The sequence below is a fragment of the Sander lucioperca genome, chromosome 1, assembly GCF_008315115.2.
Source record: "Sander lucioperca isolate FBNREF2018 chromosome 1, SLUC_FBN_1.2, whole genome shotgun sequence".
In the NCBI taxonomy this organism is placed as follows: Eukaryota; Metazoa; Chordata; class Actinopteri; order Perciformes; family Percidae; genus Sander; species Sander lucioperca.
Genome location: NC_050173.1, coordinates 51,173,634 through 51,195,074, shown reverse-complemented (window position 1 = coordinate 51,195,074; position 21,441 = coordinate 51,173,634). Strand labels below are relative to the sequence as shown.

Sequence of the window (21,441 nt, the reverse complement as noted above, 5' to 3'; positions counted from 1 at the left end):
GGCTTCCATAATGTAGTGGAATAGAAGTATAAAGTTACATAAAACGGAAATACACAAGTACCTCAAAATTGTAAATGTACTTAGTTACATCCCACCACTGTGCCAGAGTAGAGTGTGTACTGTCATGGCACAATAAAGTCTGACGAGTTTGTTGAGCTGTGTACCTCGTAACTAATTGTGCCACCCAGTACATAACAGCTGCAGTGTTCTTGTTCATTATGCAAAAGTAGAGCTGCATCCTCTATCCCTCTATCTGTTGCTGGGTTATCAAAGTGGGTCAGAGGGGACAGGTGTGCCTGCACCCAGCGGATACACACCATTCAAACATTATAATTACAGATAACAATTTGAACACAGAACAGTATAAAATTGTCCGTAACAATCGACTTCCCAGCAAGCCTCAGCTATGAACGTGCTCAGTACAACACAAACAGATTTTTACAGTTTGATACTGAAAAAAAAAAAAATGAAACAGATATTGGTAACTGTAAACAAAAGCACCAATATAAGTGCAATGGCAGAATTTGATAGGGGTGTGTACAAAAGTAGGCGTTCTGACATTTTGGCTGTGATTGGCTGACTGTGTTCAGACTAGGTTTGGGATTGGTTACACTGTGTCTGCTGACACGCCCCTTATCCCAAATCCATCTTTGAGCTGCAGTTACTTCTGTCTCCAATTAAAGTCTTCTACAGTATCCTCTCATACACTTCTCCAGTCTGATCGCTGGCCAAGATCAGACCTGCTCGGTCGTAGCTCACTACCGGCTGACATTACTGTATCCACCCAATGAAAAGTCTCAGTGTAGCCAGTGAGTGAGCTACAACTCAGGGGGAGTCCTGGTCAATAAGCAGTTCATGGCATTTTGCAGAGGGGGATTATTTAGTTGTATTATTATAATAATAATAATAATAGGTTTATGTGTTTGAGATGTATTAAGCATTGAAGACGACACATGAAGCTGAATTTGTGCTGCAAAGAGAAGTATAATGTTTAAATATTGTTTTTTCCTGTTGTTAAACTACATCCGAACTCAACTTCACCATAGCAGAATTGTCTGAAGAAATGGAGTACTAACTAATTGTATAAAGCATTCAGTGCTACTAGGTGCAAATAATGTTAAAAAGTGATAGATTGTGGTTGAATTTTTCCTTTAACCTCGTTGACCTACTCTGGGCTTGGATTTTGGATCTCTGTGATTAGGTTTGGTAGATGAATCCAACCAACCTTAGGTAAGAAACAGAGGGGATGATAGTAAGAAACATTTGTGTTCTTGTGATGCTTTGGACATTCAGAGGCTACTGGTTGCCACAGTGCATATATAGTGTCACCACACACGCTGCAGTGTCTAATTAGGTTGTGTTTCTCCCTGTATCTGTGGCTTTTGGCGTGTGTGTGCGTGCGTGTGTGTGGGCGTGCATGGGGTGAATCAGCTCATAAGTGGGTATCTCCTCTCCTGAGCTTATCCCTGCCTGAAAAAAATGTGTTTTAGACGGAAGCCTTATTGCAACAGCACTGTCATAAATAAATGACTTGATAATTTTAGCACAGAGGTAAAAATAGAACATCACGTTGTTCGCTCAAATGCTGGATGAACCCTTTGTTAAGACATCTGAGTTACGTCCTATTAGGATTTAACACTTTGTACTGACACACTGTTGGTTTGCATGGAAATGATGTTGATTCTGGATTTGAAGAACTTAAAAGATGGGAAATGAGTATATAAAAAAAAATATTGTTTAAAAATACAAAATTACATTAAAAAAATATTAATGTAAATACATTGTTTTAAAGCTTTTGTCCCCACATTCACATAACAAAGATGATGAACCCCAAAACGTTTACAGTGTTAAAGCTTGTATTGGAGAAATGTGGGACACTTCCACAGTTAAGATCTTATGCCCTTGTACTTTTACCACGTTTGCCACAGGACAAGCAGGTGCTTTAACACAGTAGTACATTGTACAAATTGTAGTTACATCATAAAAGCAGCACTTTGAAATACTGAAAACAGAGGTGGAATGGATCATGGAGATGATTTGCTAAAATGTCAGCATTGTCTTTTAAGGTAATATAGTTAAAAGTAAGGGAGCTTTGCAACTAGCATATTTAATAAAACTCACACTTTCTATGAGCTCAGTTTAAGTGTTATATGAGCCGAGGAGCTGACCTTGATTCTGGACCTTTTTCTTTTACCTTTGGTAAGAAAATGGGTCAATTCAAGACTTTTTTCTCCCTGTCGGAGAGAAATGAAGGGAGAAAAGGTGCACAACCCTCATCTTGAGACTATAGGCCCGGTCTTATGTCTCAGATTGTTCATTTATAAAAGCCATGCTGGTGACAATAAGTTTAACAGAGTTTCTCGCAGGCCTGGCTAGCTGCTGCCCATTAGTTACTTCTCACAGAAATTAGTCATTTAAAAACCAGGAAGTGCTACAAGACTTTCTGTTGTTTGGTGTACTGCAAGGAAAAAAGAAGAAGCACAAGTTCAGATGTCCGTGGTGGAAACTTGCAACAAGTTGAGAGATTTGAACAGTTACCACCACCCACAGACTGTCCCTGCAGTCAACACGGGCACTGTCTGATATAAAACAGCAAGGCATTTGACATTTATGGTAATACTGACTGTCAGCAACTATACAAAGTTTGGAAAGGAGGTTACCTCAAGACAAGGATGGTGTCCCTGATTCCTATCACACTATCACATGTAACTATATCACTCTCTGACACACACACACACACACACACAGACACAGGAGCTGTTACCACTGGCTTTTCCTATGTGTTCCACCTTAAGACTTTAATGTAATGATGTGATGATGCAGACCTTGCTGGAATCCAGGCTACAATGAAGTTCCAGTATCCAGTGAGCATCAGTGCTAGTCTACATAACCTGCTGTTTAAACCCTGGGTTTAACTATGAGGTTTAAATATGTATTTCTCACACACACACACACACACACACACACACACACACACACACACACACACACACACACACACACATTCCCTGCTTCTCATTTCATTATGGGTGACCAGGTTATGGAGATATTAAAGTGTCAGTCGGCTCGCGCGCATGCACGTGTATGCACGCTGACACACTGTATAGACTACACACGTGCACGCGCCGCCAGAGAGCGGTGGCTGTCTCCTTACATCGCCATGGCAGCTTCAGTGGCCCTTATAGTGCGGTGTGAGTGTACGGCAGGCAGAACGGGAAAGCCTTTAACTTACCGCAGTCCTCGCACAACACCTTCTCCACATCCTTCTTCAGCTCCGGCTCGCTGGCGTCCACAGGGGCGTACGATGCCTTGAATACCAAGGGCTCAGCAGTGGGGTCCATGAAAAAGATATATCTGTGGTCCTTCTCCACTGTGGTGCACGGGGCCTCGGAACCGAAGTCCCCGACGGTCACGAGCTGCTCCCTCTCGAGGCCGCCGCTGTTGACGGGCCACACGTCCAGCACTTTGACATTCACACTGTAGGGCTCCCGGGAGGAGACGTTCTCCGGGGAGGAGCGCACCTCGCCCTCGATGACCACGGCGGATCGGTACGCCTGGTCCTGGAGGGAGTTGAGACTCGGGGCGTAACAGGCGAAGGAGACCCCGATGACCAGCATGGAGAAATGCACTGGATCAAGCCTCATGCCGTCAGCCTGTGCTGTGCTGCAGTGCTGCTGGGCGGCGGAGCGAGCTGGAAGAGAGAGACGGCGGCGAACGGGCTCCGGCAGAGCAGGCAGGGCAGAGCGGCAGACCTTGTGGAAGTGTCCATGCCATCTGTGTCTGCCGCTGCTTTCCCCATACGGCTGCTGGCCTCGGATGGGGGGACACACCAGCCTAGGAACCGGAAACGGCCCGCTTCTGCATGCTTAAAAATGTGATTGCTGCATTCTCCTTCACCAACCACCCTCCCCCTCTTATCTCCCCTTTTCCTGAAAGGCAAAACAAGACTCGTAAATTAGCCTCCTCTCGAATCCAGGGCTGAAATCTCTCTCTCTCTCTCTCTCTCTCTCTCTCTCTCTCTCTCTCTCTCTCTCTCTCTCTCTCTCTCTCTCTCTCTCTCTCCTCCAGCTAATAGGCTAGCATCGCATGGGTGGGCGCATTGCCTCTCTGGAATGAAAAAAAAAGCGGCTTGCGCGTACAGGGGAATCACAAGAAATGATACGCACTCCACGCACACGCACACGCAAGATCGGGTCCTTTATCCACTTCTTTCGATCGTCAAAAGAGTCCCACTTCTGCAAACCCGTTAGTCGGCGAGCAAAAAAATAAAAAAGAGAACAGAAAACCGGGGAGGAACTGACGGACAGGATGAGATAGCAGCGCTTATCCGGTGAGGCGATGCAACAGTAGCGCGCACCCTCCAGCCGCGTCCCCTGCGCCCCTCATCAAACGCGAGCGGCTTACGTGAGCAAACATCACCTGCCCGGTCACTGGCGTCGGCTCGCAACGTCCTGCGCATACACCCTAATGACCCGGGCACCCACCGGCACACCGCCTTCGACCCATGCCGGTCGACTGTGTTAAACCTCTGCAGCTGGGTGCAAGAGAAATCACGCACGCAGTGCACAGAGACACAGAGAGTGTGTCTGTAGCCAAGCCCCGCACGGCGCCCACTGTGGATCTCAAGTGCAAGAGGTGCAAGAGAGGCTATAGGCGACTACTACACACACTGCGGATAGTTGTTGCGATGACTAACGCTGCGAAATTCTCTCAATGGATTCATCGGCATGGCGAGGCGAGCTGGGAGTTTCGAGACTTCAGCTTTAAATGTCCTCAGACATACATACGCTCGCTGCACGCTGCAAGAGAGCACACCCAAAAGCTGACATTTACCACACTATTATGCGAGTCACTGCAGTTCACTTAATATTGCCTTGGAATACTGTACAGTTTAACGACTCTAGGGCAACAAGTGGGGGCGTCAGTTCCTATCCCCAAACTGCAAGGATTATGCTGGAAAGACACTCCACTCAAATATTTTGCCAATCCTGCTCAGCTACAGCTAACAAAAAACATTTTTCTCATTGAATACATCTCCACCAATGAAAAGAGAGCTTTACACAATATGCTTATAGGCTTTTTTTTATGGTTACCACGAGTATCCCCTCCTCCCTCCACAGCAAACCAAACCCTGCCTCTATCTCTGTGTCCATCAATCAAGCAAGCCATTCATAAGATTCGCCTTTCCCTCCCTGTGAGGAGCTGTGCGCCCTTCGCTAGAGGTCAGAAAGCCTTTTATTGTCCAGGCTGAGAAAGGAATCAAATGTAATGTCATATAGGGGACACGTGGACAGGGTTGTCTTACTATGGATGACTGAGATGATAAAGAAAATGTATAAGAGGCCATTTCATCACAGTATGCGCCTATATGATGGCCTCATCCACCGGTTTCTTCATGGCAGGGTCAAGTCATGAACCAGTCTCTGTCCATGGTGCTGAAAGACTTGACAGCTTTAGTGCTCTGTCCCAACAGGCTCATACACACTGAAGGCCACAGCTAGATTGCTGCAATGACGGTTTGGCTCCTCGGTCAATGTATCCGTGTTAACTGTAACATATTACCCTAAGATCAGAGTCATTCTCTTTGACAGGGAAGTCAAAGTAAAAAAGTTTCAGTCCGGTGTGCTGTCCATGGTGCTGAATGCTATCAAACGTGCAGAGTTATCTTTTCTGATGTTCATCAAATGTTGATGGTTCCACATTACTGGGAATGCTTCTCCAGTCCGCGGATCCCCACAGCATTTCAAAAGGGAAATACATCCTCTTCAGCGTCTGTGATCTGTCCAGTGACCCACCCCCACCTCTTTCCCTCTCCGCCCACTGCCCACCCATTCACCGATCGGTCTCTCCTTCATTTATTCAACCACTCATGCATTCATTATAGATGCCATTCAGAGAGCTCACACACAATTTAAGAATTTCCAAATTAGCCTTGAAGGCAAATCATTTGTTGACTAAGTGAAGGGGAGTAAAAACCAATTCCTGCTGACTAACCCGGAGAGGACTGCCACCAATTGCCTCCACTATTCCCCAGTTACTCATGCTGAACCGGTGGGAATTATCAGGGGGGCTGTTTTTGGTGTGCTGAAATGTCGGTCATATCAGAAGGATGTTGATGAGGTCACTTGGATTGGCCTCTCGTGATGATACACTTGCTGTCCAAACTGCTCTACTGTCATTCTCTCTATCTGGGATGCTAAAATATACTTGCCTTAGTGACACAGCGACCCTTTTTGTTACAGTTATGCAGAATATGTCTTTGCACACTTGTCCTAGATTTCCTCTTTGCAGTCCTCTTTTCACAATGTTCTACAATCACGAGCAATACTCACGAGCAAACTCAAATCCAACCTGTTTTCATGCCCACCATCCACTGTCCATGGTTCTGAAAACACCAGTGTCTATCCACTCCAACCACAATGGAAATGACTGGACTTATGCTAAAAATAATAAGGCCCTTCTTTTACAAGCTCATTGTCAGATCAAACTTATATTTTGGGTTAAATTAATGTTAGGATATTTAATTATAGACGTATGTTATGCTTTTGAGTTTTAAAATAATTCCGCTTTTTCTGACTTTTATTATTATTTGACCAACAGTGTGATTTAAGTATATATAGAGTTTGCTTAAAGACATTGTTTGTGGAAATGCGTATCCACAAACAATATAAAAACAATTTTAAGTTTACAATTAAAGCATATGGTGTTGTGTTCCTTTTTCAGATTTTTTTCTATTGTTTTGAATAATATTCCAGAACCTTCTAATCCAATTAAGCCGTTATCCTACCAACATCAAGTCACCCACATCATTCTTCTACTTCATGTGTGCTCTGCCCCTTTGGACCCATAAAGGCTGAGAGCTCAGAACTCCACCTGGGATATTTTGTAGTGACTGTTGTTGTACCTTATATGACCTTTAAAAGCTGGGCTCAGTCAAACTCATATAATAAGATAAGCAAGTGCTAAAACAAAACAACATCTTAACTGAAATGGGGATAGAAACTAAGCTATAAAAAAACTCATATCACAGGAATACTAAATTGTATAATTAAACCATACGGTATCATTTTAAAAGTCTAATTTCTATTATATTTCTTTTTTTTTTTTGACATGTTGACTGCCCAAGATATAACAGTTTCTACTGATGAACCCTTTCAAGGCCATTGAGAAACAATGGCAGGCAAGCCAGTCCAATCATAGGGTAATGATTCACAGTGTATCAGCCCCCTCCCTTAGACTCCCACACAGCTATCATCTACTGTTCATTCAGAAATTTCTCTTTACCCCACTCTCTCTTTCTCTGTCTCCTTCCTCAGGGACTGTCCGGGTTCGCTGTCCGTGGTGCTGAAACACCCAAACCAATCATCATCAGGTATGACTTTTTTCCTCCTCCTGCCCTTTTATCACTTTTTAGACAGGATGCAGACAGGTGTAATCTTTATCTATCTATCTATCTATCTATCTATCTATATGTTAGGACTGCAGTGTTTTAGGCTCACATGGGTGGGGGTTAACTTTCAGTTGCAATATACGGCTACACTGAAGGCTGAAGTGAAGATTCTGTGAAACGTTGTAAAAACAGCGTGAGTGTCTTGAACGCAGCCTGCTCGGAGAACTACAGTAACACTAAACTACAGTTACTTTTTTTTTCACCCTCTTCTCCTCTCTCGTCTCGCGATAGAGCGGCGGAGTGGTTTGACGGGCAGTCGAGGTTGCAGCAGGCAGAGGGAGACGGTGGAAGGTAAAGCAGGGAGGCAGCATCATGGCGGACAGAGACAGTGGCAGTGACCACGGAGGGCCCACCGCAGGCCCCGGCTCGCTGCCCCCGGGTGCGATGGGTGCCATGTCCCGGCTGCAGCACGACACCGAGGAGCTTGCTTCGAAGCGCGTCGACATCCAGAACAAGCGCTTCTACCTTGACGTGAAGCAGAATGTTAAAGGCCGCTTCCTAAAGATAGCCGAGGTCGGGGCTGGGGGAAACAAGAGCCGCCTCACTCTCTCCATGTCGGTTGCTGTGGAGTTCCGCGATTATCTCGGGGACTTTATCGAACATTACGCCCAGCTGGGCCCGTCCAACCCGGACATAGTGCAGGATGAGCCCCGGCGGGCGCTCAAGAGCGAATTCCTGGTGCGGGAGAATCGGAAATATTACATGGATCTGAAAGAGAACCAGAGGGGGCGGTTCCTAAGGATCCGACAGACCGTTAATCGGGGGCCCGGATTGGGAAGCGCGCAAGGCCAGACCATCGCTCTGCCGGCGCAGGGTCTCATCGAGTTTCGCGACGCTTTGGCCAAACTCATCGACGACTACGGCGTGGACGAGGAGCCGGCGGAGCTCCCGGAGGGCACCTCGCTCACGGTCGACAACAAGCGCTTCTTCTTTGACGTGGGCTCCAATAAGTACGGGGTCTTCATGCGGGTCAGCGAGGTGAAGCCCACGTACCGGAACTCCATTACGGTTCCGTGCAAAGTGTGGTCCAAATTCGGCAACACCTTCTGTAAATACGCGGAGGAGATGAGGAAGATCCAGGAGAGGAGTAGAGAGAAACGGGCCTCCGAACTGCTACCTGAGGGCCCACACGGCGGCGATGACGGCGACGATGACTGACGCGGATATCAGGAGAGCAGAAATAAAACAACAAAGACTAAACTGAACTCTGAGAGAAAATGAGACTTTGAACTGTACAATAGAAAGAGAATTTCCAAGGGAATCACCCCACACTCACAACCTCCACAGACATGGCAGCACCTCTGCTGTCTCCGCTCATTTTACTGGATGTCACCCCACTTACCACCCATGTAACAGTAAGCCGCTGCTATCAAAGGATTGAACTGTAAGATATGAACTTTTCCTACTTGATTTAAATGAACATGAGTGTTTATATCTCTATCAAACGACAGATTTTGCACACATCAAAGCTATTTCGAAAAAAATGTTTCAATGTTTTCAAACTGGTAATAGCTATACTAAGATTGAATCAAAAGTAAAAACCAGAGGTCTATTATATAAAACGACAGTCTTCATGTAGAACAAATATTTGACATCAGCACAAAGAGTATATATTATGGACTTTACGAAACCAAAATCTGATACCAGATGTATAGTTTATTTTAAAGGTACGCAGAATAAATATGAAAGCGCTCTAAAAGTGTATGAATTGCAGAACGCAGCACTACAGGCCTGTAAACACCTGACAGCATGTGTGTAGGCTCATGTTTTGAAAAGAAGTTTGGCAAAGTAGGCTATAGTCTTTAATTTGACCTAAAACGTAGTAGGCTAATGAAAGCATTTCTATCATGCCATTATGGAAAGGTTGAGACTCAAAGATAAATAGCCTATTTTGTGCGCCTAAAACAAATGGGATAAATCTATCTCTGAGCTACTATATTAAATATCAACCCTCCTGCACCATGTCCATATAAACTTAAATGAAAAAAAGTGCTAACTTAGATGTACTAATTATGATTTTGTGAATCAGTTGTAAAAAAACAACAAAAAAATCCTTATTAAGATGCCCACGTTTTCTGTGGGTTAAGTTTTTTCTTGTGACCTTGTTGTTTTTTCCTCTGGGGGGGGGGGGGGAGGGATGCAAAAGAATAAGGTCCACTTGTGGGAGCGCAAGGCGTGGAAAAAAGACGCGTCAGCGCGGCGATGCAAAGCATCCTCTCTGACGTCATTACGACCCGTGCCTTATACACTCCACTCGTTTACGTGTTCTCACGTGGATGGTCTGTGACCTCGACCGCTGTGCGTTTTCATTTACGAGTGTTGTTATGTAGGCCGAAATATATACTCGCCAGGGCTGCGTTAATTCACACCCCTGTGGTGCATGGAGCATGGGTGGCAACACCAAAAGTAAGCTGAAAGGCTGCTGGGAGCTTGGAGGGCCAACAATGATAGTGGGCAGAAAACAGAGCTGGCCCTTTCAGAAAAGATGAGAAGCTGTCGTACATACACTTTAAAAACAGCGGGGGGCACTCTGGAGCCCAGAATCCCTAGCAGCACCCCTGCCCTGGTGGCCTCTCACAGAGTAGAGATGGTTCTCCCTGGAACAGGACAACGACCCAGGATGTACCACTGGGTGTCAGCATGGAGATTGTTGGAGTTGTTACGGGTGGTTTTGCACACCATATGCACCATGTTAAAAAAGAAAAGAAATCAGGAGTGGCTGGATGAGGCTATTTGTCAGAGCTGAGGTGGATGCGGTTAAAGAGCCAGGCAGGCCAGCCGGCCGTGCCATGCAGCCAGTCTGAGCGCAGTCCAGTGGATGTAGAGGCCTATCGGTGCAGAGGGCCGTGGGTGTATCTATCTCTTTATGGTGCTACAGCCCCTTGATCGCTTCTTTGGGGCCTCGCCACTCAGAATATGTCACTTTGCATTATTTTTATTCTGATGCTTTTTTTTCTTTCTCCCTTCAAAAGTTCTTTTCTCGACATTATGTTGTCCAAAACGTGTCAGGTTTCTCCCTCACAGGCAGAGAGGACGCCACTGACTAGTGAGGACATTTCATATTAGTGTGCAATATTGTGTGCGTGCCAATCGCGGCATTGTATCACGTGTATAGACCTATTAAAAGACGAAAAAATGTATAGGCTATGTGATCAGTAGATATTCAAAAGCATGACCATGAGGTTGATGCATCTGCATTATATTTCCGAAATGTGAAGTCTTTCTTTTCAAGCACTTGCTCAAAGTGGGGGAAAAAAAGTCAGACTAGTAGTGAGATATTTCCTGTCACGTTCTGTAAACAAGTAGGCTGCCTTGTCCGTCTATCAGTGCGCGTAGACTAGTTCGGGTGTTTTACGTCCCCCTACGGAGTCACCCCAGAGAAAAACCCTTTTCCTCTATGTTCCTCCCCCAACACACACACACAACGCAGACAGTCAACAACCTCTAACTGTTAGCCTCTCTGCAGTGGCCTAGACTGTTGAAAGTTGAATAGTATCTTGGGGCTTGGGTCTAGGGGTGGCTGACACACACACATACACTCTCTCCCCGTTGAGGCCTCTTGTCACTATCTGAGTGTTTGGGAGGCCTCGAAAGTATTTTGAATGGTGTCTAGAACTGCACAAGGCCTACTGTCACTCTCTCGCCCGCTCTCTCTCGCCTGGGAGTGCCGACCGCAGGACAGGTGAACTACGATTTTTGCTTGTCTGCGGTTTCACTTGAGCTCGGCAATAGTGACCGGCTGCAGCTGACCCAAAGGACAGAGGAACTTGTTGTTGTTTTTACAATGAGGATCACAATCCTTCTCTCTTATGTGGGCAGACTGTGATCTCAGGTCTGCTCCTCTTTCCCAGCTCATGATTCGAAGCATAAAGAAAGGCCCTGGCTCATTGTATTTGCAGTTAAACTAGTCCCGATGCTCAATTACACTCCGTCACACACACAGGCCATTCCTCCTTTTCAAATCCCAATCGACTTTTACGCTTACACTAAAATGCTAGTTAACTATCGATGTGCTCCAAGTGGTTAGTTCACCGATCAGCTTTATTTCAAACAGGTTGGCCTACAACTGAGCAAGTGGTGTGCTGCCTAGGTGACATGAAGGGGAAACACAGACTGCATGGATTGCAGCTTTAGAGGCCTCAGCTGGATAAAAGCTGCTAATGCAGTTACAGCCTGGGCCTGCCAGACATGTGGGAAAGCTGAGGCTAGACTGAAGCAGAATTCCCCAAAGCACACCTGGGCTGAAACAGTATCAGAAGTCATGTAGAATCTTCCTTGCTTTTAAAAAAAAAAAAAAAAGAGTTTATCTGTGTTTGATTGGGCATGGTTGCTGCAATAGAGCCCAGAAAAATGTTCCAGAAAAAGCCATCTGTTTCCACGCAGGACGTTTTGGCCTAGGTTTGTCTCAGAGTGTTGGTGAAAGGCCTGATGAAGCCTGGCACTGCACTGTAGGGGCTTAAAAGCAGCAGCAGCCTGCCCTGACCTACTGACCGGACAGATCCTGTTAGGACTTTTCTCTCCGTTTTTGGAGAAGAACAGGAAGTCTATTTCCTCTCTTGCGGTGATGACTACATTTCCACATACTGCCCACTGAATTATAAAAAAAAGCCATTTCCATTTCTAACACGCATACAAGCCACCTTTGACTATGTGCCCAGCAACGCACATGTGAGGTCAACCCGAGTTCATCCCGAGTTCAACATGAGTCTGGACTCTCGGTTGTGACGCAGCACTTATTCCCCCAAAGGGTTCTAGCTTTAGCTTGATTAAATTTAGGCCTCCAGGAGGCTTATGCTACATGAAGACTGGAAATACAGCACTCTCTTTCTCTAATGGCCAAATATATGGAGAGCCTAAACCTGCTGATAGAGTTGACTTTGTGAATGCCTCAGTCTGTGAAACGCACACGTTTCTTTAAACATTAAAAGCCGTTTTGTCATCGCCAGGTGCTACTGGGTCGGTTGTGCTTTTAGAGCAGAATGATTCTGTTGTGAAACGTGACTTGTCCATTTTGGGTCGCAGTTCTGTCTGAGTTACGGAGAAAGGGGGGGCGGGGGGGGAGGCACTTGTGATCTTGCTGAACTCAGTGTGATCAAATCTGATTTCTCCGTTTATGAGAGCTCACCCAGTGGCACAGCAAAACCTGGAGTGACCTAGCAGCCATGTTGTGCCCACGTCATCCACTTCTGGGACTCAAATGCAAAAAGGGAGGCAGACTTATTTGGTTTTTTGGGAGTTTTTCTTGTGAAAAGCGTCAGTGGTCACGCTGTGTGCTTTCCTCGGTGGCTCTGGCTACGTCTAGTGCACGTGGGTGATGGCGCACTGATGCTGTTCAGCGTTGACGAGAATGGTGTTCTGATTTATTATACAGCGGCAGCCATCGTAGCAATCCGGAATCATGATGTAATCCTGCCTTTTGTCTGTTATTACTGCACTGTTCATTTTGTCAAATTTTAGTCAATAGAGCTTATTTTTGTTGTTGCTCAAACAACAGGTGACCAGACCATTCCTCACACATTTCAACGGATGGAAATAGAAGAAGAAATGAATCGTTACTCAAAAGTGCAGCAGTAGCTACTTGTCGCATGTACTCAAAGTCAGATTGCTATGATGGCTCCAGCTGTAGGCTCTTATTCCTCCTGTCTTAAGCAGGGAGGTTATTCACGTTTCTGACTGCATTCAAACAGCCACATGTACATGACTAACTTCCACAATTACTGACTTGAAACTGACTTCCACACATTGTTTCAGACAACCAAATCTGCTCTGTTTCTGGTTTCAGTGTTGTAGTCTTTCATTGGCCGTTCAGAGTTCCTGGTTGATCACACAGCCAATCGCAGACTCTGGTCAAAGCCAAGCACTATATGACTCACCACAAACCAGTGACAGAGGAGCTCATTCAGCACGTCTTCTTTTTGCTCTTGCACCGAGTAGTAGGGTCCATCGTGTTCGTAGACTGTACAGGCTACTATTGTGTATAGTTACAAAGACGTTCTTTCAAATGTTTTGAAGATGTTGGGAAATGGATCCTGGATTTTAAAGGGGTGGGGTCAATGCACAATGAACATATCCCATGTCACCGTTTGGTCTAAATCCCTTTACCATCCCCATATGAGATAATATGTTGTATCTTTCAAAAATATTTTATCTGTGGCGTGTGTGTGTATATATATATATATATATATGGTTTGTTATATATGATGATCCTCCTTTCAGAAAAATATAACATGTAAACAGGAAAAACATTGCTGTTTTTTTCCTTTGTATTTTATACTTACAGAAAGCATTGAATAAAAATGGATAAATACTTGCACTTTAGATATATTAAGAAAAATAAAAATCTGCATATTATTTTTGATAGGGATCTCACATTCAAAGAGTATAAATTACAGGCTTTGTGACTATTGCTGGACAGAGATGTATTGAGTTCTACTTATTGAAGTATATTTTGTCTGTGTGTCAGAAGGTTTACTAAAGTAAATTGCATGATAAAGTAGTGCTACACCGATATTGTTCTTTTTTTAGTTGGTAAAAATGTCTGAAAACTGTGATAACAACCCTCTTGTATCATGTTTAACCTCTCCTCACCCCTTCTAGAATATTTCTTACTGAAATATGGCCTTTCCTGACTACATGACGATGGTGCTTACTTTGGCTTTGACATCAAGCTCATCCTATACATCTCAACATCATCATAACTCGCGTCCTTAAACTTCATTACTTTCTGTTATGTACTCTCACTACCTTATTAAATTTCCGTTGATGGCAAAAAAAGGTGTGCTGTTTTGTACATTGCTGTTTGTTTTAATGTTGGGGGAGCCTTGTTGTCTGAAAAATGACTAATCGCGCAATAAAAAGTCATTCCACATGTCCCTGTCTCTGCCCAAATGTCTCAACGCTACAGCTTTTCATTAGGTATGGGCCTAATTAAAAGAAAAATATTTAAATGTTCATTATATGTTGCCCAAATTTCAAATGAGTTATTCCTATCTTTATGTTAATTAATACTGTTTGGATACATGAATGCACAGTACAGTATTGATTAATATATCGTATATAGAATGAACCGGATGTCATTAATTTGAGTAGGGCTGGGTATCGCTGATTTCCCGAATCGATTTGATTCTCATTACAAAGGTCCTGATTCGATTACATTTCCAATTCAATATCAATGAGTTTAGAGACATTTCAAATACAATACCAGTTTTGCTTAGACTGGGTAAACCCAGCCCAATCTGCCGCCGATTTGATTTCTCCCTGCAGCTCAGAGAGACCTGTACATCTTTCTATCCTGCTTCCGTTACAAATTTGCGGGAACCAATGACAAACTGGCTTATCCACCTGGCGCGCTATTGGCGGGTTTAACATGATGACGATAGAGAAGCGACCAAGCAGCTTCTTGTTTACATTCAACAAGCCGGCCATCGAAGCGCAGCGACCCGTTGATGCCGCTGTCGCTGCTATTTAAAAAGATTTCAAAGGCAAGTTTTCTCTGAAAATGGAACAGAAACTTGCCCTGGAACAATTCCTACAAAAGAAGGATGTGTTTTCCTTACTACCGACCGGCTTCTTTTTTTTTTTTTTTTTTTACTACCGACCGGCTTTCGCTCTGCCTCGCCCTGCAAAGTACGTCACCCGGATCGTTGGTCTGATTGGTTGAAGGACTATCCAATTGCGTACAGAGTCATTTGAACTATGCCCGTTGATCACGCCTCTTGTGCAGTAGAAAATACAGAGCAGACTCCCCAGAATAATGTTCAATCTGAAAAGATTGAGCTTGGTCTGGTGATAGCCAGAGCCACAGATAAGTTTTGCTTCAATATAAAAGAGATTCTCAGAGAACCTATGCTGTGAATTGTGCTAGCAAGAAGCAAACCACAACTATTTTTTATAACGCACCAGGTTAATGTTGATGTTAAATAGATTTTCTGGATTGTATTAATCAATATCAGATCACTCAAACAAAGATCGATTTTAATTGCAGAATCGATTATTTGAACCTAGCCCTATGTTTGAGTTTATTTCATTCATCTCTGCTAAACCTACAACCATTTAAACCTCATCTGTCCTGGGAAAGCGTCTGTATACTAATGAACAAATGCTGCACAAACACAACTGGAGGGTAACAACATACGGAGGACGGATACAAAGATCAGATTTTAAAACAGCGCTCCAGACATCTGCTTTTGACTTCCACGTGGAAATCAAAGGTAGAGTGCCAGATTGTTGCCACGGCAGGAAAGAGGACATGCTGTTGACAGAACAGTATTAACTGTTATCGGCCAGGTGAGGCGTTTTCAGCCTGCAGGGAACAACAGGTCAGTGCGCAAACAGCAATAACACCTGATAGCACCTTGTGTTACATTGTCAGGTATTGTGAACCAAATATTATAACCAGCTGATTTAGTGGCAGTGACTTGCTCAACAGTTAAGAGTTGTGAGAACAAATTGGGCTAAGATTGTGAAATTCTAATTTAACAATTGTGTAAAATGTGGACCAATGCTGAATTCCAAAATGCTCGTTATTGAATTATCTAGGGTGAATAATATCACGGTGGACAGTACACTCAAAAAGCTTTTAACAAATCAGTGATATCAGGTTACTCGAAGGGAAGGGATTGATAAAGAAAGGTGGTTTTTTTTATGCACAAATTCTAACCATGATGTAATTTGAGTGTTGATATTATTAACTAAACACTGCGGTGCACAATAAGGAACAAACATGTTTAGTAGGAATGCATTTCTGAAGTAAACAGAAGTTTCAAGCATTAACTTGTCTGACACCTATCAGGCTGATTTAAATGTGACTCTTCAGTAATTACACTGGCAATAGCATAGTGGTAACATATACTATATATAAGCTATATCTTAACGTCCCTCCTTTTTGAATTTTGTGGACTTTTTTGCAGTCATCTGTGCTATATCAAACTAATGCAATTACAGCCTATAAAGGGAAACTGCAATGGCAAATAAGATTTGCACATTTTGGTTTTATCTATTGGCTCTGTTATAAGCTTCCTGGGGTTATTTTAACGCTTAAAGGGCAGAAACATACTGTACTCGAAACACAGTGGTAGCATCACAAACACTCTTTAGGCACGAGGCATGTTGCTGAGGACGTAATATGAAGACAAAAGGCATTAAACAATGTAGACTGATCTCACTAAGTGGCGTATGTATGACACGCCAATTTGTATGCCATGTTTGCGTGTTATCAAGACGCATAATCGTTTTTTAGCGTGTTTATCAACGCCGTTTGGCCTCCATTGACTTACATTACATGTGAATTATCACTGTATCGAGTAGTATGAAAAGATGGAGGTTGGTTGGGGTGGCGGATGGGTAAAACATAGGACTTTCACCCAGGAGAGCCGGGATTGCATCCCGCGTGTGGCGTTTATCAACTGTTTGATTATTTTTTTAATAAAACCTTCCCCAACGTTCTTTTCCTAAACCCAACCGTTTACTGTTTTCCTAAGCGCGTGACGTTGGTTACCATTGTGTTTTTGTCGTTTTTTTTAGTGTTACTAAAGCCTTTCCCGATAACACGCCACGTGGTGTGTATGTTTACATCCGCTGTATACAGCGTAAACATACACGTGGATAGCTCAAAATGCGTACAGATAACACGCCATTTGGCTTTAGGAAAGTGGCGTGTATGTTTACGCAAAGTCATGATGCCATGTTGCAGATGCCATGTTGAACAATGTGTAGGTGTCTGTTCAGCCACATAATGTGTCTGGCCACTAAATAACCATGCTGATCCTTTTGTTAAACTAGCTAGCTGGCAAACTAGCTTAGCCTTTTTTGGAATCTCACAGCAGGTTACTATAAGGAAGAGAAGATGAGACCATGCTAATTAAAACCCCAAACCCCCTTTGAAACATGCTTTTGGATAAGGACCTTTTTGTGGATAAGACACAATTTAAGTATAAAATAACATTTTATAAAACATCTAAATAAAAACAAAACACCTTAAAAACATTTTACAGTTAGAAAGAAAATTATTTTTAACCACCAGTTTTGTTAAAAAAGAGGCCTTTCTCGTGCTGCGTTCCAGACACAATTTTTAGCCCGTAAGTTACGACTTCAAGTCACGACTCACAGCTTGGCAGCGTTCCAGGCAAAGTCACGACAAACCCTCCTAGCTAGCGTTAGCTAGCGGCTACCTAACGTTGACGTTAGCTAGCGCTAGCTGATACTAGCGATTTCTAGTCTGCGACATATTTTGGGCTTCATTTAATAAACATAGCCTGTAGTAGTACACAATCGTATGTGTATTGTTTTGATTACAATGTGTGGAATTACTTTACGTTGCCTATTTATGTCTATTTATTTCTATTTCTCACCTCTTACATTTTAACTGGCTTATGCTATTTTACTAGCTTACAATCTTTGTCACAACAGCTCACTGTGACACATAAAGGACCAGTGTGTAAGATTTAGGGGGTTCTATTGGCAGAAATAGAATATAATATTCATTACTTTTTCATGGGGGGTGTCAAGCATGCTTCAAACTCGTGGTTTAAGCAGCAGCTACCATAGCGAAATCGGAGGGGTTAGAGTGGGAGATAAGGGCGATGCTCCAATTTTTTTTTAAATGCTCTGCCCTCTATCCAAAATCCTCCCGCGAGGCTTTAAGCCTTCATTTTATTTAATGGGTGATTTATTTAAACGTCCACCCCCCTAAACAGTTGTCATGAAGGGGGATATTAGCATACCTCTCAAGTCTCACGCATTGGGCGTGAGACACACGCATTTCAACCCGTTCACACGCTCACACGCCACACCTTGTATTTCTCACGCAGAGAAATTACCAGTATAACGCCCACCAAGTTGCGCCGCTATTTTTTAAACAGTGGAACAGGCAGAGGAATCAAGTGAGTTCCCCATAGAGTTCAGAACGCCCTGCCACGCACCAGCTGAGTGAGTGCGGATTTCAAGTTGCGGCTTTCGTCGCTGTTTGTGAGATAAGATTGAGTGACAAGTGTTCTTATATACAGTCTATGGTGTACTCGCCCTGTTGTTTATTTGGTTGCCATGACTTCGCGAGTGATGATGTCCTGTCACTGTTCAAGTTGAGGGGAGAGAGAGCGGATGACAGTTCGCATGAGTTCAGTAGAGCACACGGCTCTGTAGAGTCGTGTAATTATGACTTTATATACTACATGTACATAGCGGAAACCCTGTTGTGCGTCTGCCCTATTTCTGATACTGTGGCGGCAGAAATCAACATAGAGGAAACAGTGGGTAGCTTTTGCGCCTATTATTATTATTATTATTATTATTATTATTATTATTATATCTACGTTGCTATGTTGAATCGGCTGCAGGGCTACTCTGACAGTTTTATATTTTTAGAAAGATACCCATTTTATAATAGGCCTACCCATAATACTTTAACAATACCCATAATAATTTGGAATATTTTTAGTTTTTTCTTTCCTTTTATTTTTACTACACAACCTCCCGGCCCCCATTGTGAAAACCTTTGGCCTAGGCTATTTCATTATATTTTATCCAGACAATGCATAGTATTAATTATTGCGCACGCGCGCGCGCGCACACACACACACACACACACACACACACACACACACACACACACACACACACACACACACAAAGAAATACAAAATTAAATAAACATTTTTTTATTTGCACGAATTTATGTAATTTCTGAGCTGATTTATTTATCAGCTCAGACTCCGTCCCCACCCTAACCCCTGCCGCCAAAATCTCACTCTGAACTCTGTTCAAAACTTGAGGGCCCTGTATTAGAGACCAGAACCGTTTTGGTACCAGGCTGTAAACTTTAATGTTTATTTCTGCTGTGAATTTGGGATTTTTTTTAACCTTGGTGTTGTCCTCCCGTCGACCATGCAGCTTTTTGTCATTCTGGATCAAAATGAAAACTAATTTTTCAACACTTTTGTGGCTTTTTTTTTTGACATTTTGAAGCTTTTTGTCACTTTTTCCGATATCTTTGTTGATTTTATTTGTATTTTATTTTTTTTTACGTTTTTGGTTTTTTTATCAAGTTTTTGAAGCTTTGTATAACTTTTTTGTCACTTTTTCTGATGTCCGTCGATTTTTTTTTAGGTTTTTCTTGGTTTTTTTTCCCACGTTTTTGAAGCATTTTTGTCACATTTTTTCAACCTATCAATTTTTTTCCAAATGCAATTTTGTCAAAAGTTAAATATATTATTTCTAACATAGTATAATAAAGTATAAATCTTACCCTTCTGTGGAGTTTCTTTATTCTGTTGTTCAGTCACATATTCACACACTGCCAGCAGTTTCAGGAACACAGAAAGACTGTTAGCATCTTTTGGACCTTCTTTTGACATTCAGTGGCACCACATTTGTTAGCTGCTTAACGTTACAACTTCTTGTTTCGGTAAAGACTTAAATGTAACAAGAGCCAGCTAAAATATTTTGCAAGTTATGTGGGCTTACTAGACACTTTTGGTGCTAAAAAACGCCTGTAGACAGAAAGCAGATGGACATTTAAAAACTTGCTAGCCTAGCAACATTACAGCTGAAAACCATCCATAATGCAACACTTTCTTAAAGTAACAGGCACTCTTTAGCAGAACTGAGCTGAGAGAAGCTGCTGTTGTAAATAAATAAAATACGTTTTTTTTTTACCCAACCCACTTTTATCCAGAAAAGACTGTTAATATGTCAGCACGGTAGTGTGCTATCTTGGTTTTTCTAAGCTCTTTTCTTGCAGATACACAACAGATAGCTAAATGATGTCATCTTATTCTTACTATGGTGAGGTATCACAGTATGTTACAGGTTCCCTGTCCCATTTCTACAGTTTGTCATGGCCTCAAGACAAATGACTGCATATTTTGTGTAAAATGTGGACCAATGCCAATTCCCAAAATGCTCATTATTGAATCTCCTCTACCATAAATCACAATAAATGGTAGTCCAGGGTGAATAATATCAGGGTGGTGGACATAGACTCAAAAAGCTTTTAACAAATCAGTGATAATCAGATATTTGGTTATTTGCAAGAAAGCCATTGATAAAGAAATGTTTCTTTTTCTTTTATTCTAAAGCAGTGCTATAATGGCCTGAGATATACCAATATGCTGACAATTGAACAGGACATCCATTTGATAAAATGTTCAACCTTTTAGGCTACTATAGTGATTTTATGCTTAAAATAAAATAAATTGTTTATCTTTTTCCACCAATCCAAAAACAATATACAGTCAGGTCAATTAGCTATAACTTTAAGGTTATCAGTTATTTCGAGGTCAAAACAGCTCACTGTTGGGAAGTATCAGTCTGTAGCATGACATAAAATGTGATCAGCATCTCTCAGCTGCTGTAGCAGAGCCCCTTCCAACATGTCTGCTGATGCAGGAAAAATACTGCAAGACACCTGGGGGGGGGGAGAATTGAAGTGGTCGAGAGGGTTGGTGCCTTTTAAGTTTACGTTTGATGCATTAAAAGAAAACGGGGAGTTGATACAGCAATGTGTTACACTGTCATTTACTGGAAGCTGCTCCACGCTTTGTTTTGCAAAAGATATGAATGCTGCACTGATACACACAAATGTAATACCACTATCAGCGTGTCTAGTGTTATGCTACACCATGCAGTATTAAAAGGTCTCAGTGCGGACTTTCATATACTTTTTTTTTTGTGTGAAGTTAACGTAGTTTATTATGGCACGATACATAACGTATGCCGTATAACACATCAGATGAATCATAAGAGGCCTGTTTTGTGAATCTAGTTTTCTGACTTTGGGTTACAACTCTACAACAATTATTCGTTTTTACATGGGTTAGATGCTGTAGGCTCTTACAAACTGACAGTTTGTCTGTTGCTATTAGGTACTTGTACACTCGTGGCTTTGGACTAGTTCAGTGGTTCCCAAACATTTTCACGTGAAGGAACCCTAAACCGACACAAATTAGACCACGGACCCCCATTTGATAAGTTTTCATCCCAGGGTCCCCCATTTG

The 21,441-nt window shown here is 42.9% G+C and overlaps 2 protein-coding genes across 3 annotated transcripts in view; one reads left to right on the top strand and one right to left on the bottom strand.

Annotated features, from left to right (window-relative positions):
* nrg2b (neuregulin 2b) overlaps positions 1–4,735 on the bottom strand; it is a 60,211-nt gene extending 55,476 nt beyond the window's left edge. For both annotated transcript variants that reach the window (XM_031280041.2, XM_031280042.2), the window contains exon 1: positions 3,233–4,735. In XM_031280041.2, coding sequence (XP_031135901.1) covers positions 3,233–3,644 — 412 coding nt within the window. In that variant the 5' untranslated portion in view covers positions 3,645–4,735. The remainder of the gene's footprint in view (positions 1–3,232) is intronic.
* A 2,934-nt stretch (positions 4,736–7,669) lies between these two features.
* Positions 7,670–14,321, top strand: purab (purine-rich element binding protein Ab). The gene is made up of 2 exons (XM_031280045.2): positions 7,670–8,834; positions 14,048–14,321. The coding sequence occupies exon 1, from the start codon at positions 7,763–7,765 to the stop codon at positions 8,606–8,608; it is 846 nt and encodes a 281-aa protein (XP_031135905.1). The 5' UTR covers positions 7,670–7,762; the 3' UTR covers positions 8,609–8,834; positions 14,048–14,321.
* The last annotated feature ends 7,120 nt before the right edge of the window (positions 14,322–21,441 follow it).

Coding starts and splice junctions, on each gene's coding strand:
- purab (XM_031280045.2), top strand. CDS start 7,763: ATGGCGGACAGAGACAGTGGCAGTGACCACGGAGGGCCCACCGCAGGC.